General features: G+C 40.3%; 2 protein-coding genes across 2 annotated transcripts in view; both read right to left on the bottom strand.

The window, feature by feature from the left end:
* Positions 1-236: 236 nt before the first annotated feature.
* ube2j2 (ubiquitin-conjugating enzyme E2, J2 (UBC6 homolog, yeast)) lies at positions 237-6,796 on the bottom strand. Its single transcript, XM_072382520.1, has 7 exons — positions 6,647-6,796; positions 4,493-4,623; positions 3,105-3,145; positions 2,827-2,929; positions 2,584-2,722; positions 2,402-2,482; positions 237-2,306 (listed from the first exon to the last, which is right to left on the bottom strand). The coding sequence occupies exons 2-7, from the start codon at positions 4,621-4,623 to the stop codon at positions 2,016-2,018; spliced, it is 786 nt and encodes a 261-aa protein (XP_072238621.1). The 5' UTR covers positions 6,647-6,796; the 3' UTR covers positions 237-2,015.
* Positions 6,797-7,776: 980 nt separating this feature from the next.
* Positions 7,777-16,449, bottom strand: part of acap3b (ArfGAP with coiled-coil, ankyrin repeat and PH domains 3b) — a 45,939-nt gene continuing 37,266 nt past the window's right edge. The window contains exons 14-25 of the mRNA XM_072382519.1: positions 16,326-16,437; positions 16,005-16,228; positions 15,477-15,546; positions 15,187-15,281; positions 14,803-15,023; positions 14,597-14,689; positions 14,256-14,348; positions 13,804-14,027; positions 13,364-13,473; positions 12,992-13,102; positions 12,289-12,350; positions 7,777-7,924 (exon numbers count right to left, since the gene is read on the bottom strand). Of these exons, the coding sequence (XP_072238620.1) occupies positions 7,815-7,924; positions 12,289-12,350; positions 12,992-13,102; positions 13,364-13,473; positions 13,804-14,027; positions 14,256-14,348; positions 14,597-14,689; positions 14,803-15,023; positions 15,187-15,281; positions 15,477-15,546; positions 16,005-16,228; positions 16,326-16,437 (1,525 nt within the window). The 3' untranslated portion in view covers positions 7,777-7,814. The remainder of the gene's footprint in view (positions 7,925-12,288; positions 12,351-12,991; positions 13,103-13,363; positions 13,474-13,803; positions 14,028-14,255; positions 14,349-14,596; positions 14,690-14,802; positions 15,024-15,186; positions 15,282-15,476; positions 15,547-16,004; positions 16,229-16,325; positions 16,438-16,449) is intronic.

Raw genomic sequence — 16,449 nt, 5'->3', positions numbered from 1 at the left:
AACAGGCTGTCAAACAATTTCCAAGGAAGAGCTGCCCTCAGGTAAACACCTTTTAAAGAAATTCCATGTGAGCAGATTCAAATGACTTCCTCAACCAGTTTTACTTAGAAGTTAAACATGTGATGTTATCAACCTTTCTATAAATTCCATTTCATGTTTGTGCAACGATAAGGTTCCCTTTTTCAGGAATGACTTTCGATAGACAACACTTTCCATAGAAGCAGATTCAAGGAGGATTTATTAAATACCCTGGCATGCAGGGTCATTTATTTGCATTTACTATGAAAAACATACAATGTCACACAAGATTAACTGAAGCACGAAGATTTCAGCATTTGCTGTATTACTACACAAATGCACCCCCCATGATCAGTTTACCCTCTTTTTTCTTTTTTTTCTTCCTTCTTTTGTGAGTTGGTACCAAGAAAAGTAGAGCAATAGACAGGAGAACCTTCTGCTTTCCGATCATTTGTCCGCTGAAACATGGAACACGCAGTAGAACCATCTTTATTAAATGCAATGCACAATAGTAAATGAACAGCAATTATGTGAGCTGAGGCCTTTGCCCGTGTCAGACTTTACTGCTCTGCGTGGCAAACACTAGACAGGCCGGCTGTTTCTATAAATAGAGAAAACAAAAAATATAGATATATCAAAATGAAATTAAAAAATATATATATACACAAATTAAAATGTTGGTTCTCTTTCTTATTTTGACCTATATAGGCCGGTGCTATACTGGTCAGCTAAGCCAAATTAAAGGTCCTCTGCTCTCAGTTTTCAGCTGTGCAGACAATACTTGGCTCATGGGTTGACCGGAGAAAACATCTGGACGCTCATCACTCTGACCATCAGCAGCTCCATCGGGCTTATAAGCTTTATTTGTGCATTAATGATGTATACCTACACACAGAAGCTAGAGAGACGTAAATATGTTTATTAAGACACTTCACTCTGGAAGAATACTTGTCTCAACTTGATCGGTCCATCAATAAGCACTGGTGCAGACAACAAAAAAACAAAAAGACACCCGCCGTGTGAGACAAGTGCAGACAAGTATACAAGCTCCAGTTATTGCTACATTGTTGTGTGCCGATTTGAATCTCTGTCTACATACTTTTTTTGTTGTGCATGGTCTTATTTGAAGTTGCTCACCGAGTGCTGAAGAGCTTGTTGATCTTACATTGCTCTTTCAGCTAAAAAGTCACTCACATACTCTCAGCACTTGTAAAACCCTAAAAAAAAAATAAAAAAAAAGTGTATGTATATTGGTCTTACAGTCTGTGACAGAGACATTGGGAATATTTTACAAACTGGTGAAGAGGTTTTTCAGGTGTGAAACGCTGTCGTCATCTGTGATCAGTGTGGGCACTGAGCTGACTCACTTGAAATTTTACATTCAAGCTCTTAGGTTGTGTAATTTCCATGGCATTCCTGTAGAACAATGGTGCTTTTTGTACACACTTCTCAATAAAGTTTCTGCTGTAACCAACAGCGGTGATTAGGTTGAACGAACATTTCAATAAATGTGTCCATGTCTTGCCCATCACCGAAACGGTATTTGGTGTTGTCTACCCCCCTTTCTCTTAAAAAGGAAATGGAAAATGGAAAATCAAAAAAAGAAAAATGGCCCAGGGTGTTTTCAAGACAACTGCTGAGTGGCAAACACCGTCTAAAAGGAATAGGTCTACGTTCGTTCACAACCCATGAGCCAAGTTTCTTCCTAGGACTGAGATAAACCACTGAAGCACAAAGTGGATCACAACTGTTTTAATAAACCCCTCCAATCCCCTGACCATATTCCGCCTCACATCCACCTCCCCACCTCCTGCTCACAGTCCTTCCTGGGTGGGTGGGCTTTGAGGTTCTGTCTTTCAAAGTCCATGGTGGTAGTGGTGGTTGTGGTGGTTGTGGAGGGGTTTAACTCAGGGCTGAGCATCTGTCCCCCACACAGTGTGTTTGTTAAGATTGGAGTCCATAGAGTGGCTCGGCTTTAAGGGGGAAGAGGTGTCCTCTCACTCCTGAGCTATGCTCCTCAGGACGTACTTGACTGTGTAGGCAAATGCTGCAAAGCCTACAATCACAAACAGATTGGCTAGAGCCCCACCTAGGAGTCCATGGTTGCGATTGGCCTGCTGCAGGCCAGGGGCAGGGTTTGCGCCCCCCACGGGCGCCGGTCCTCCATTGAGTGCTGGGAGGCCATAGTGAGCTTGTTGAGGGTCACCGTCAGGTACCACATCAGGTAAGGGGAGAGGCTGAGTGCGGGCGCTTAACTCCTCTTGGACCTTCTGTTTCTGCTTAATCTCCTGTTGGATGGGAATGGGAGAATATCAACACCAAAGGACTGGAGAGTGAGTTTTGTTATATTAAGGATATTAATTAGTCATGGCCTCATACTTACATCAACTACGTCAGGAAACAGTTCACAGAAAACTTTGTCTTTAAGGTTGAAGGCCAAGCTTTGGGCTGAGAGCTGTCTTTTCTAGAAAAACAAAAAGGCACATCAAATATCTTAATCATCACAAGCATTTCATGTCGTCACGCTTCATTTCTCTCTCTCTTTTGTTTTTTTCCCTAACTCACCGTATAGTCTGAGGTCTCTATGCTTCCAAGGGTCGGTCCTTTCTCCACCATGAAGCTAAGCAAACCTGTAAGGATGGTGGAGACAGACCAAGCAGGGTTCCAAGTATCCGGATGGAAGTCTGTGATGGACAAACACAACCTGTGGACAAACCAAGATGGTTACAGACCAGATCTTCAAAAGAAATCCGGTTTAATTTTTCAAAACCCATATTCCAATCCAGTTGAACAAGTCTCCTTTCTTACCTTGTGTTACACTTAAATCTCCCATTTGGTGTTATCATATAGATACTGGGTGGTTTGAAAGGAAACTCCCGAGGAAATATTAGCTTCCCATGATAATATCCTCCTAAGAAAATAAATAATGTCAAAACCTTTCACACATCCAGACAAAAAACATTGCAAAGTTAAGGCAGAAAATATTAGTCTGGCAGAGCTAACTTTGTAAGGAAACACTGATTAGAAAACATTATGGTCATTCCCTTGTTTAAGTTTGCTTATTGGCAGAAGTAAACAGATTTTACCTTCATATGGAGTTTTCTCTGGACCTCTTACGACATAGTGCCTACAGAAGTAGAAAAAGGTTGTTGGTTAATCAGAATCATTACTAGAGCTAACATTTGTACTCCTAGTTTGCATTTATATGGTTGTGTGTGTGCTAACATTTCATAAAAAGGTTGTAACAACCTTTAAAAAAAAATAAAAAATTAACTGACAAAGATCGGCTAAGATAACTCAAACGGCTGGCAGAAAAAGTTCTATCATGTCATTAATGAATCGAATAAAGCTTCTTTGACATAAAGTTATATGCTCACATCTGTGTGAATGGTGGTTACATAGCAATAAAATCCAACAAATGGAATTGCAGACACATTAACAGGATCGTCTATTACAGTTATCAGTGCACATTTCCTAGAAAAGCACTCCGGTTTCATTTATTATCTGACTTATTCCATGGAATATAGACATCAGACATACAGGTTAATCTCCAATGAAAAGATCTGGGAATGGAAAAGTACTCCGAAGCTACGAGGAAGTTGGGAAAAGAAATGAATGAGTCAAACTCAACTGTCTTGGCATCAGCCAGTCGATTTCAAGTTCGAACCATGGAACTTTCAAAAAAAAAAAAAAGGGCATTCTTCCAGTCCCAGCATCAACATGTTTATCCTCTCTTACCTGATGACCACATACTGAGTCACATACTACTGTCAGTAGCTTTCAGTTTTGGTTGTTTTCTGTGTCACTGAGCCAGCTGTATGTATATAGTAATTATATAATTATAATTATTATGTATTATTTATATATATATATATATATATATATAAATAATACATAATAATTATAATTACTATTTATTTATCAAAGGGTGTCCTAACAAGGGGAAATAGTAATTATATATATATATATATATATATATATATATATATATATATATATATAATTACTATTTCCCCTTGTTATGAAAATTAATCTTCCTTAGATGTCTGGAAAACTTGGGTGACTTATCTAAATTTCTGATAAATAAATAGTTAAAGAAAAACTATAATAATTTTGTGAGGAGCGAAGCAGAAAACTTTGCACCACCAATGTTTAAAAAATAATAAAAATCAAAAAGAATAAAATGTATGCCCCCTATACTGAGGGGGCCACGCAGGGAAGTGAACTAAATGCATTTTTAAAATGTTCACCATATGACCAAAAACGGGTTAAATTTCAGTTGATCCATTTTTTTTAAACAGTTGAATATTTATAATAAACCAAGGTGTGATTGATTTTGTTCACATGAGACCTGTTTTTAAGCATTCTTCCCTCTGTTGATAACACACACCAGTCCCAGTTAGAGCACTGAATTGAAGACCATTTCCTTAGAGATGGTTTACGGTAATATGACCTGTAACGATAGAGATCTTACCATTCTAGGATGTTGGAGGGGAGCGGCTCAGCACAGATGTAAGGCACCGGGTCTTTCTTTATCCTGAGGTAATCCTGCTTAAGTCGCTGAGTGGCTGTAGTCGGAGCTCTCTTATTCCCGGTGTTGTTCATCTGAGAGAGAAAGGACATGCATAAGAGATATACAGATATTCATTTAAGTAACTGTCACTGCTGCACCATCATAACTACAATATCATCCAGCACACTTAAAGCAAAACACGTCCTTTCCATACTGTGAACATTTCAACAGTGGAACTATTTTTTTTTATACTGTAGCTGTGTGTCTCTGACACTCGTGTATTTACATGGCTTTTGTGAGACTGCATCTAATTAAACTTCACAATACAAGACTGACTGAATAAATGTAACTGATTTGATTTCTAGACAATCTCTGCAAAGACATCAATACAGATGACAACATATGGGGCTGGGATGGCACTAGCTTGGGCAAAGTTAAGTAACTTGCTTTTGCTTGGAGCAAACTTTGCCTGCAACCAGCACTCTCACCTGTAACCGAAGAATGAAGGGTTGTAGAGCTATGCATATATATATATATATATATATATATATATATACATATACACACACATACATACATACATATACATAGTGAGTATAGGTCATCTTAACACAGGGCTGCAGTAATTAATGATATCACTGAATGATTAAGAAAGTCTGTTGAGGAGCAGAATTGCCCACGATGCAGATCTTGTTCCAAACAAAAAATGTAGAGAGCAGGTTCAGTGGATTATCAAGATTACTTTGATGCTGCATTTAAATAAGAGTAATTCTGAAAAGTGACCCCTGTAAGAGTATGTAATATAGTTTTCATTCCTCTCCTTTTATTTTCCTTGTTTGATACAGGACTGAAAGAGTCCGTTGGCTGTCTGTTGGTTTATGGTTCTACTGAAACGAAACTGTTTAACTTGGCAAATGCAAACAGGAGCCAATATTTACACTTTTAAGTGTTTACCATTGTAACTTAACTCACCCAAAATTTTGTTTTGTTTTTACCCCACATATGCAGCTGCTTTATATACCTGTTAATATCGTCAACTATTATAGAAGCGATTAAGAGGAGTGAAGAGTGTGATCGCAGCAGCAATAATTTGTCTACAAGAAGCTAATCAAAAGTACGATACTGTATAAAGAAATTAACTCTGTTTTGCTTGGACCTGTAGTCTACAGAACACAGCTGGTAAGAAGGCTCAAGGTTAGAACTATTTATCTGTGCTCAACGACAGTGTTACTTTGTAACTGTAACCTGCTTTATTACATTTTACCTCATCTTCTGGCATTCTACATTCTCTAATTCATCATTCTCTTATCTGCATTGATGATTGAAGTGTTTTTCTTTTGTATGATCTCATGAAGTGACACTGATTATGCATAAGGCTATGCGTGAACCGACTTGCCTGGAGTAAAGGGTAGAACTGGATTTTTATGCATTAGTCATTCAGTAATATTTTGAAACTATGATTTGCGACATGATAAATGACTGGCATGTCTTGGATTTAAAAGTACCTTCGATTGTCTATTTATTTGAAAGTCCCCTGAAATCATAATGAAGAAAATGCACCTCAGCCTACAGACCTACTGTCAAGTGGTTAACAGCTGTCATGTAATCAGAAGTACGTGGACTGTATAGTGATTTAAGCGTGTCAGTATCACTTCCTTGTACACAGGAGGCTACTTAACGCAACTTATTTAGCTGAGGCTAATCCACTACACGACAAGCTAGGCTAATGTTAAATCTGTGACTTTCTGGACAGATCGATACGTTAGCCAGCTCGACATCGAACAGTTATTCAACCACGGACTTTAAACATACATTTCAGACTAATTTCAAACTTCAGAGTGACATCACTTACGGCTGACTACTTGTTAAAATCACGATATCTGCAGTCCGCCCAGACAGGCTCGCTATACAAAGCAGCATAGCTAAAGCTAGATGTTGCAGCCGGTATAACGTTGTGTATCGGTACTGTTAGCTAACGGCTTACGCAGGCCATTGCTAACTGTGCTTAGCCTCCGAGCTTTAGCAGCGGCTACCAGGAACAGCTCTGATACCAACGAAAGCTGCCCTCTCACGTCTCTCCAATTTACTAACATGGGGCATGTAATGTAGACGTACCTCTTCGGAGACCCCAGTGAAAATATATGTTCGTGACCGGACACGAAATAAGGTTGTAGTTTATGTTGACAAACCCCAAACCAATAAGACGATGACACCAACGTAGCTGGCTATAGCTATCGCCAACTGGAGGAACAGTTACACTTCCGGTTTTCTTCTTCATCTGTAGTTGAAACGGAATTCGGAAAGTAGGCTACTGTCACCAGCCGATACAGAATGCCATGCCTTATTCTAACTCTTTAGGCAGAAATCAAATAAATATGGATACATCAGAGTAAAACTGTTTAGAGTCCTCATACACAAACTTACATTTGTAGTAGATATATCCCCGCTAATCACCGGTGACAAATTTCAGTCCTCTGTGGCTCTTGTGCGGACATTATTCCTCTTCAACCCCCCCGAGAGGTCCGCCTGTTGCTTCATGGAAGTTCTTGTTGCTATCTTTATTTAGTACAAAATGCAAAAATAAAAGATACTGAACAAAAACATTCCACAAGACGTTTTTAAGCCGTTTCTTTTTATTTCATCGCCACCACGAGATGTAAAATACAGTTGAAAATCCTTTTATCAGAAATTTATGGTAATCATAAAAATAGAAAATTGAAAAAAAAATACATTAAATGTGCACTTCAGTGAACTTAAACATCAGTTTTAGTTTACTCATCACAGAGAGTATGACTAAGTCTGTTAAAACATTTGCATAATGTTCTCTATAGCTTACTTTTGTCCAAAAAAAGACAGAGATCACTTAATTGGGGTTATTTTAGCCTTGGATATTTAAAGTTTCAGTTGACATGGAGTAATGGCAAATGTTGGTTGCAGAACATCTTTTCTTAACGTTTGTCTAATGTTGACGTATTTAGTTATTGTGAATGTATTTATATGGCTCTATGTTATAACAAATCCACTACTAATCTACTGGCTCTACAAAAAAGGATGTCAAGGCAGCTAAATTAACACCAGTTCACTTTGTGTGATTAAATTACATTTTGACATGACCAATGGGCTATTCTTATCTCAAAGTTGACCAAATGGCCTATATTTATAACACTTACTGAGAACAATTCCAAGCCTGTCATCATAGTTTTAACTAGTGGCTGCTGAGTTTTAACCATTGGCAGCAATTTTAAACCAAGTAACCAAAGAATGGGCATAGAAGTGGTGGTCACTATGGCTCCTTGCAACAGCTGAACTGTACGCTCCTTCTCCTCAACTTCTCGGGCTGTAGAGACGCGAGGACAGAAAACTCGCGAAAGACGTCAGCACAGGAGAAGTCACCTGTAACAGGGATATTGAAGTCAGGGAGTTTGTCGCATGAAAGGACACTATGGAGTCAGACCAAAATACCAGCTGAGCATTCTCAGCTTATACGTCATGAAGGTCATTGTTAGCCAGGAATTACTGCAATCTCCAGAGATCCACTTTTCAATATTTGTGAAGAAAGAGCAGAAAATATATTTTCATGCACCCTTGAAAGAGAAAAACCCACAAAGTATAGCCGAATAGTGGATTGGAGCTCCAACAGTATGTCTGGCTCATGACACATAGAAGTGAACCTTTTTTACCTCTTTAAATAGGAGCCATGGTAAGTTTGTAGCAAATGAGGAACAAGCAGGAAAGTAGAGGTGAGAATTCTGCCCGTTTTACTCTTTGTATCGCAGGTTGGATACATTTGATAATCTGAAATGTTTTGCCTTACCTTCCCCCACTAACGGGATGTTTGCTGCATTTTGTTTGAGGTCAAACTAACAGTTTACACACAATTTTCAGAACATTTCCAAAAGGCAGAATATTCCACAAAAGAAAGATTGCGCATCATTCCTGTTTTTTCTAAAACAAAATAAAAGCAGAAATTTGATCTCATAAACCATAATTAGCTTGTTAGGGTGAAGATTTGCTCACAATCAGGAGCAATGGGCTTCTCAAAGTAGATGCCTATAAGATAGCAAATCGTCTTCAGATGGTTTCCTTAGGCTGTCGTCTAAGAGACAGCAATTATCTAGAATGGCGGAGGTCAGGTTGAGGACTGGAATACCAAGAGAAATATTATTTTTACATGGTATTGTTAGAAAGAGAAACCAAACAACCTGTTTGCTGGTAACAGAACTCTGTTAATGTTTAACCCCTGGTCTTGTGATACTTTGCTTCACTGTGCAGCCACATCAGCAAAATAAGATCTTTGTGGGTGCAAGTAAGATGGCCAAATAATGCCACAGATCTGGTCACCTTTTTTGAGTGGACAGAAATCCTCCAAACACGAAAGGGAAAGCTCCTGAAATACAAGCTGTGGTACGTAAAGGGAGTGTCACTGGGAGCCTATGCAGGGTGCATTTGTCATTTCGTAACTGTAAAAATCTTGAATAAAAAAAGAATATTGGCTAAAATATTAGAGAAACATATCATCTTTAACTGGAAGTCTTTTGGAGATCAGGTCATGTTTTACTCAATTATTCACAGGAACTTTGAACAGGGTGCCCAAAGTTTTGCACTTCTCTTTTAATTTTCAAACAATGCAAGCTGTGTGAAAAGTCCATTATAGTTGTCTTAGGGCATTTATTTGAAAACCATATTCTGGCACGAATTTTCTTTCTGATATATCATATGTCGAAGCAGTGGAAAAGGTTCACGGCATTAAAATGGCTCCAAAGAGGCTGAGAGGCCTGAATGATCACCCCCAACCACCAGAGCAGAAAGAATCCCAGTGTCACATGAGTTCTAAGACAGCCCAGGACACTTCACTCACTCTATCCTTCAGTTTAACTGTCCTGCTGCCCGTTGCAATCCCTGTGGTAACAAAAGCAATGATATGTCAGACAGTGTTTGATCTCCTCATGTGGACACATGTTGGGTGACTTGTGTTTAACTTGAAAAATTAGGCATTTCCGGGACATGACTTTACGTGAAGGCATCACGGTCCTCGTCACACACTCAAAACACAGAATATTTCATTCAGGGTATTGTGTCCCTGCTGCTGGCCTGAAACTGAAGTGGACTGTCGTGGGGTGGGGTAGGGTGGGGGTTGTCGTGTGTATGCCTCAGTTGTATTCAATGACTTGAAAGTTAAAATTTTATTGCTATGAAAAGTTTGTCAACCACCAAAAGTCAGACCACACCCGACCATTAACTGCATTAATGAAAATAAAGAAGGAAAAAAAAACCAAAACATTGTCCCAACATCTGTGAATTTTTAAAAAAATTCTAGATTTCAGTGAACTGAAAATAGCCCAAATGATCAAACTGATAGTTTACAGACACTATTTTCTACAAAAGGCAATGTTGGGAGAATGTTACACTGAACCGATGAGACAGAGAAAAGAAATGAGAGCAAGAAGCAGGAAGCAGGGTTAGCTTATCAAGAATCTCTAAGTTTTATTTTATGCATTGTTGTCTTTTTTTTTTTCTTTTATCATCTAGACAAGGAAGAACGTATTCCAAAGATATTTATATATCAGCAAACAGAAGAATGCCTCAGAGTTCTTCACAATTGTGTTGCAGATCTGCCTGACAGATTCTTTTCTTTTTAGAAACAATAGAAAGACAAACATAAAACAGATCAGACAGTCAGGGTTTGTGACTGAGCACTGGGAAGCAGGCAGTTGGCATTCAGTTAAAATACACAAGTGTATTATTTACAGCATGTTTGCTTTGAACAGCACCATTAACCACTCCTAAGTCAATACACACAATGGACACAACATTTAATACTTCCACGAGGGTGATGGCCCCTCAGCAGTTTGGTCACAGTAGCTTCACATCACCTGCTAGACTGATTCTACTTGCAGTACACTGAACTATTGCATCTATCAGGTAAAAGTCACATTCCTGTAACCTCGTTCAAATATGTGGGTACATCAAACGTTTCTCTACCGTTCCGTCACTCCACAGCGCATGGTAAGACTATTCAGTATCTACACTTTCCCTTTCAAAAAGTCTTTGGCAGAGGAAAATAACAACATTTCAAAAGGAACAAATAAAGAAAGCACTGTAGTCAGACATGAGGAGGTCACCACAAATTTGGTCTGTGGATGAAAGAATGGCACAGAGGTGGAGACAGGATACCAGAAGGGTCGAGGTGGCACACGCCAATGCCGCAGGGCCGCACCGCACAAAGTGAACTGATTTTTCAAAAATATTTTGCATTGCTTACACAGCAAACAAAGTTGAATTTCCTGAAAACAATTCAAACATAGAATACCATGAGCACTAATCAACCATGAAAGCCTAATAGGACACGTCCTTTAAACCATACAACTGTAAAAAAAAAAACGGTGCTCCATATCTCAATATAGATATGGAAATATGATGTATTTACAAAGAAAAAAGTGTGCTGAAAGACTCCCAAATCACTTATCTACAGTGAAGTGTTTTTACACACTGCTTTACAAGGATTCCTACTGTAGTTCATCTGTATATAAACTTTACACATTAACAAGCTGCATATTTCAACTGTCAGCAATTGTACTCAAGCAATCTAAGGCCATTCCACAGAAAAGAACTGTATACGTTAAGCCAACTAAAAGTCCTCTCATAAATTCCAAGTGATGTTTTTGGATTAAAATGACAATCATTAACATATATGCAGATGAAAACTGCATTCAAAAATGCATTGCACTGGTCCTCTGGGTTGATAAATAAAATGACAAGAACAATGTAAAAACTAACTAAAAATGAACTCAATTATAATACTGTATATGGGAAAAGTGCACAGTTTTTTCCTTTACACAATGTAACATATCCCATTATTTAGCTCTTCCTCTCAGTATTCTTTGACACATGCACTCGTTTGCTCTCATATTCATTCAATCACTCTTCACATCACGAAGTATCTTACACAGCAGGCGAGGGGCTCTTTCCCACAAGCCCTTCAGTATTTTTTGTCACAGTAAACTACCCTACCCCCTCCAATGTAGCTTGTCAGTTACTCTTTTTCATCTTGTAACAGAACAAATACCTTTTCTTTTTTTTTTTTTTCACCTCATGCCACAGTACACAGTTTCTAAATGTCTAAATATGTATATTTACATCTCTGGTCGAGAAGAGATGGGTAAGCTGGATGTCACACAGATGGTCTGGATAGATATAAAGTGTAGAGGGTTAAAGTTAGTGAGATTCTTCAGATGTAAGAGCTGTCAGCAAACATTAGATATTTGCCCTCATCAAGAGGTTAAACCACATTATGGCAAGTTTAAATACAACCCCGTTAGCAAAACACCAAAAAGCAGATGTAGTTTTACTGTGTATAGCTAGTAGTAGTAGCATAGGTGGTGTCGAGTAATAACAAGCAGAGACATAGTGCTGATGCAGAAAATGGGGGTGGTGGTGACTATTGTCAGTAGAGTTAGAAAGTTCCATCAGGGGTCTCCCTATGACACGCTGCATCTCACAGTCACCTTCTCTCCTCACACGCCTTGTTTGCAAGAAGTTTCCAATAAGCCTTGATCTACAGAAGCAACAGGCTGGAGATCAGTGCCTAGGTGGTAACTTCAACAATTATGCTAAGTTCTTAGCAAGGAGGAATCAGAGCGCCAACTATGCCCTCAGGAACAGAAGCGATCCCTAGCTTTCGTCTATCGTGAGGCAGATGAATTCCTGGATGCATTTCCTATACTGCTGCTCAGTGGGGCTGCTGCTGGGGTATTGACCTGGTTGACCCAGTGGAGCATCCGCCTCACGCATCTCCTCGTTCATCCGTGCCAGACGCAACCTAGAGAAGAGATGAAATAGCGAGAGAGGCAGAGGGAGGCAAGGGATGAAGGATACATTTTAAAAAACAGGAATGTGGGTGAAAGAAGGCAAGGTACAAAATGAGGGAAAGGACAGTAAGATGGGGAAGGGGTAGCAAAGCGGGAAAACCAGAGGAGGAGAGGAAGGAGAAGAAAGAGAGATCAAGGGCAAAATTTCAGTGTGTCACTAGCAATGGAAGATACACCAAGTTTTCATAGTGACAAATAGTTAAATACCAATAATTAAATGTGTGAGCATCCAAGTTCAACTTGTAAGATATAAGTTTTTAAGTTTTTGAGCTTTTAATCGATGCACAGCATATTTTTAGATATATTAATGAGAATTCTAAGGCAAATTCAGTATTCAAGACGGTTTGCTGTGTAGTGTCAAAGCATTAAAAGACTCTCTGTCAATCAGTTATAATGACAGAGCAAAGTAACTGACTGCATTGCTTTCGTTGATGTTTTGATGTGGCTTATTTCGTGTTCAACAAAACGATTAAGAAAAACACCTCTTCCCTATTGGCTACTTGTGCTTTGATGCAGAGGAATCTTAATGGTGGAATGGTGAAAATGCGTGATTGTCAATAAAAAGCAACACAAAGGAAGAGTATTATCTTACAGAGTAACAATGTCTGCGTTGGCAGCCTGGACAGCGATGCTGAGAGGATCGTGACCCTGCTCATCCACTTCCGTCTGCGATGCTCCTCTCTTCAGGAACAGACACACCTGACTATACAAATCGAGACGGAGAGACAAACCAGAGAGAGCTTCATCAAACCCGTCAAGTAGCAGAACAAGCTCCAGTCACTCAGACTGCATCATAGATCACATGAATAGGACACTAAAATGATCTAAGTCTGTCTGAGAAATTCCCTCAAAACGCACACAATTACCACCATTGCTATCATTAGACACAGGTTGGGACATGAACAGGGAACTGACGGAGTTGCGGTGGACAGTTCTCTTATTTCTTGGGATATACGCAACATACCCAGTGTGCCCCAGATATGTTGCATGGTGCAGCGGGCCTCTGCCTCTCATGTCCCTCTGATTCACATCTGCCCCATTCTGTAGCAAGAACTCACAAGCAATCAAAGAGCCCTGGAAGAAGCAAAGACACAGACAGTTGTTTCATTAGTAAACTGTCAAATTGAGGTACAATTTGGGGTTGCTTAACATCACTGAAGCCAGTTTTTTTTTTGTTTTTGTTCTTTGCCGCCAGAACATGAAAGAAGAGGCAGAGTCATGCACTATGCCAAAGTAGCCAAGATGTTTGGGTGAAGGTTGTTCCTTGTTTGTAATCGTTTTAGGTTGTCTGTCTAATTCTTAACCCAACATAATAACATGGCAGCAATAAAAAGATAATAAATGTAATCATTCACTTTACACTCCCCATGTCTAAAGATCTAAACAACCTGCAAAGCTTCTCACCCCGATCACAGCCTGAATGAGGGGCGTTTTTCCCTCCTCCTCCTCACTGGCAGCATGCACATCAGCGCCATGTGCCAACGCTTCCGCCATGAGTGGCAAGTTGTGGAGACGGGAAGATCGGTAGAGCAGCGCCCCGGGGTGTAGCTCTCTTGGGTCCTCGGGGTCTGAAGACACTTCCTGTTCAATCTCCACCTCGCCACTGGAGGACTCCTCTGACTCCTCATCTGTGGGTGAACAACGGGAACAGGACTATTGTTTTGAACAAAAGAGTAATTATGCAAATTATAGGTCGTTTAATACCACTGTTCATTGTAACAACTATTTAGGCCACCTATGTTCTTTATATAATTCATATTAATATATAGTGAGTTCTATTTGAACTGTTTTTATGGGGCAGTGTGTATCAGAATGTCACCGACACTGGAAGTATTTGACACCAGCACACTTCTTACCTTCCTCTGTTACACTGTCCACCACTGCGCCAAAAACTAGGATGTCTGTGCTTCCGTCAGTACTTCCTCCCAAGCCACTGTCGCTGCTAAGACCTGCAGGGCCAAGCATTGCCAAGCCGCGGACACGTTAGTCTTTACCAGCCATCATCGTTTCTAATCATTATCAGGTACAAACTGCACTATCCAAGAATGTGCCACTATCACTGGCAGCATGGCACAGTTCATAAAAAAAAAAAAACATTAACCGAGTTTAGTCAAGGAGATCTAAATCCTTCCTCCAATCTCCCACTAATCTTGAAAGTGCATTACATTGGTCTGAGGTAACTGTGTGGTGGACTTACTGCGAGGGCCGGAGCCAGTGTCGAAGTAAGAAAAGAGTGAGTCCAGCTCATCTGGACAGAACAGGGAGTCCCTCCGAAACTTTGCTGCAGCTGCTGCAGAAATACAGACGATCAGATAGAGATTTCAGGCTGTGCTTCGGAGTGTGCTGGTTCCATCTAAGAGTGAGCATACTGTGATTACGCGGGAGATAATTGTCTGCACTGACCTGCTGTGAGGTTTGCAGGTGAGGCGCTGCCAGGCTCGTAGCGGTGGTATCTCCTGCGGGCCTTGTTGGGGGCCCGAACTGAACTGTTGTGTCGCTGGCACTTCTTCACCGTCCATGGGCGGGACTTCCTCTCTCCCACAACCAATGCCTCACCCCCACTCATCTTCTTAAGGAAGCGTTTCTCCACATATTTAGACTTGATCCAGGCTTCTTTCACCTGTCTGGAGGGAGATGATCAGAACATTTATGTTATTTGTAAAGTCCTTAGTAAATATCCTGAAAGACAGGTATTACCAGGAATTATATTCCCACCCTGGCAGGATAAACAGAATCAAAATCTGATTAGAAGAATTACAAGACAATGAAAATAATTAAAAGACTTACCTTGAACTGGAGGGTCCAGGTTTCTTCACTCCCAGTTCCTCACAGGCTCCCTCATAAATCTGGTTGATCACAGTGTTTCCCAACTCACACATCAGCTACATACAAGAAAAAGAAGAAAAAAGACAAAGACGAGACACATTGGAGAAAGAACGGAACACAATGAAAGGGAGCAATTAAAACTGCAGCCGTGTAGTGATGTACTTAAGTAATAAATAATATAACGTGGTTAGAAGAAAAAGCCCCCACATATGCAGGATAAGCTGTAAGCAAATGTGTTTCTGGAGACACACCTTGAGTAATTCTGGCTCCCATGAGTCTAACGTCAGTGAACGCACTTTAGAGAAGTGGACGCCTAAACTCCTGAAAGAGACGAGAAGAAAAAGGGAGAGAAGACATAAAGCAAGTGAAGTAAAGGAACAGTTTTTCTAGCAACAAGACTTGAGCTCATTTTCCCTTTTCTCACTTTCATTAAAGCTGAATGGGCTGGCAGATATCAGATAGATTGTTTCTCTACACCCCGGAAGTCTTTAAAAAGTATTCCAACTTAAACGTCCACATTGGGGAATTTCAATTCAATATGGAACGTCATGTGAAAGAAGGGAATCTCTGCTCTGACTGATTTGTCTCCAGAATTAAACAGCGGAGTGCTTTTCATAACTTCATTGTGAACCGGACTAATTAAACGGCACGTCTTGCTTCAAACAATCAACTGAACAAACTGGCTAAACCAGTTTAGATGGAAATATGTTTAAACACGATACAACAGATCATCTGTTGCTCAGCTCTGCAAAGCTGTGTCCCGAGTTACATGCAGTTACCTGTGGATCCCTGAGCATTCGATGCAGAGCAGCACTCCCAGGTTGATTGAGGCCCAGCAGGGAGCTGTTTGGCTGCAGTCGCTGCACAGCTCATTGCCTGGCAAGCTCTGTACCCGCTGGAGGAGACTCTCTCCTCCTCCCCGAAGTCCCTTGTCAACCCTCTCCCGGGGCTCACTGGCAGAGTCGATGCTACTGGTGGAGGGCGAGGCCGTCCGGTCTAAACGCTGCATGACAGGTCACAAATCGAGATGCAATTACTTCTCAAGATGAATTTGACATAAAAAAGAAATAGCTTTCGTGTGATTGCATGTATGCTCGGACCTCAATGTAATAGTTGTCGGCGATGTCTTTGTAAGCAGAAGCGATGCTTGCTTGGACTGCCTGGATCCAAGCCTGCCGGAGCTTCTCAGACTCAGCCTGCATCATGCAGCTCCTGAAGGAGCCA

Source organism: Leuresthes tenuis, unplaced genomic scaffold, assembly GCF_036924035.1.
Source record: "Leuresthes tenuis unplaced genomic scaffold, fLeuTen1.0.hap1 SCAF_3, whole genome shotgun sequence".
In the NCBI taxonomy this organism is placed as follows: domain Eukaryota; kingdom Metazoa; phylum Chordata; class Actinopteri; order Atheriniformes; family Atherinopsidae; genus Leuresthes; species Leuresthes tenuis.
Note: the sequence above shows the minus strand (reverse complement) of the source record. Positions and strands in the feature narration are given on the sequence as shown.

What these genes read in the sequence shown, in the direction of transcription:
- ube2j2 (XM_072382520.1), bottom strand. Translation starts at nt 4,623, where the DNA reads ATGAACAACACCGGGAATAAGAGAGCTCCGACTACAGCCACTCAGCGA. An exon ending in TAGAGACCTCAGACTATACG is followed by an intron (nt 2,483 to 2,583) that starts GTGAGTTAGGGA and finishes TTGTTTTTCTAG; the next exon opens with AAAAGACAGCTCTCAGCCCA. An exon ending in TGTTTCCTGACGTAGTTGAT is followed by an intron (nt 2,307 to 2,401) that starts GTAAGTATGAGG and finishes CCCATCCAACAG; the next exon opens with GAGATTAAGCAGAAACAGAA.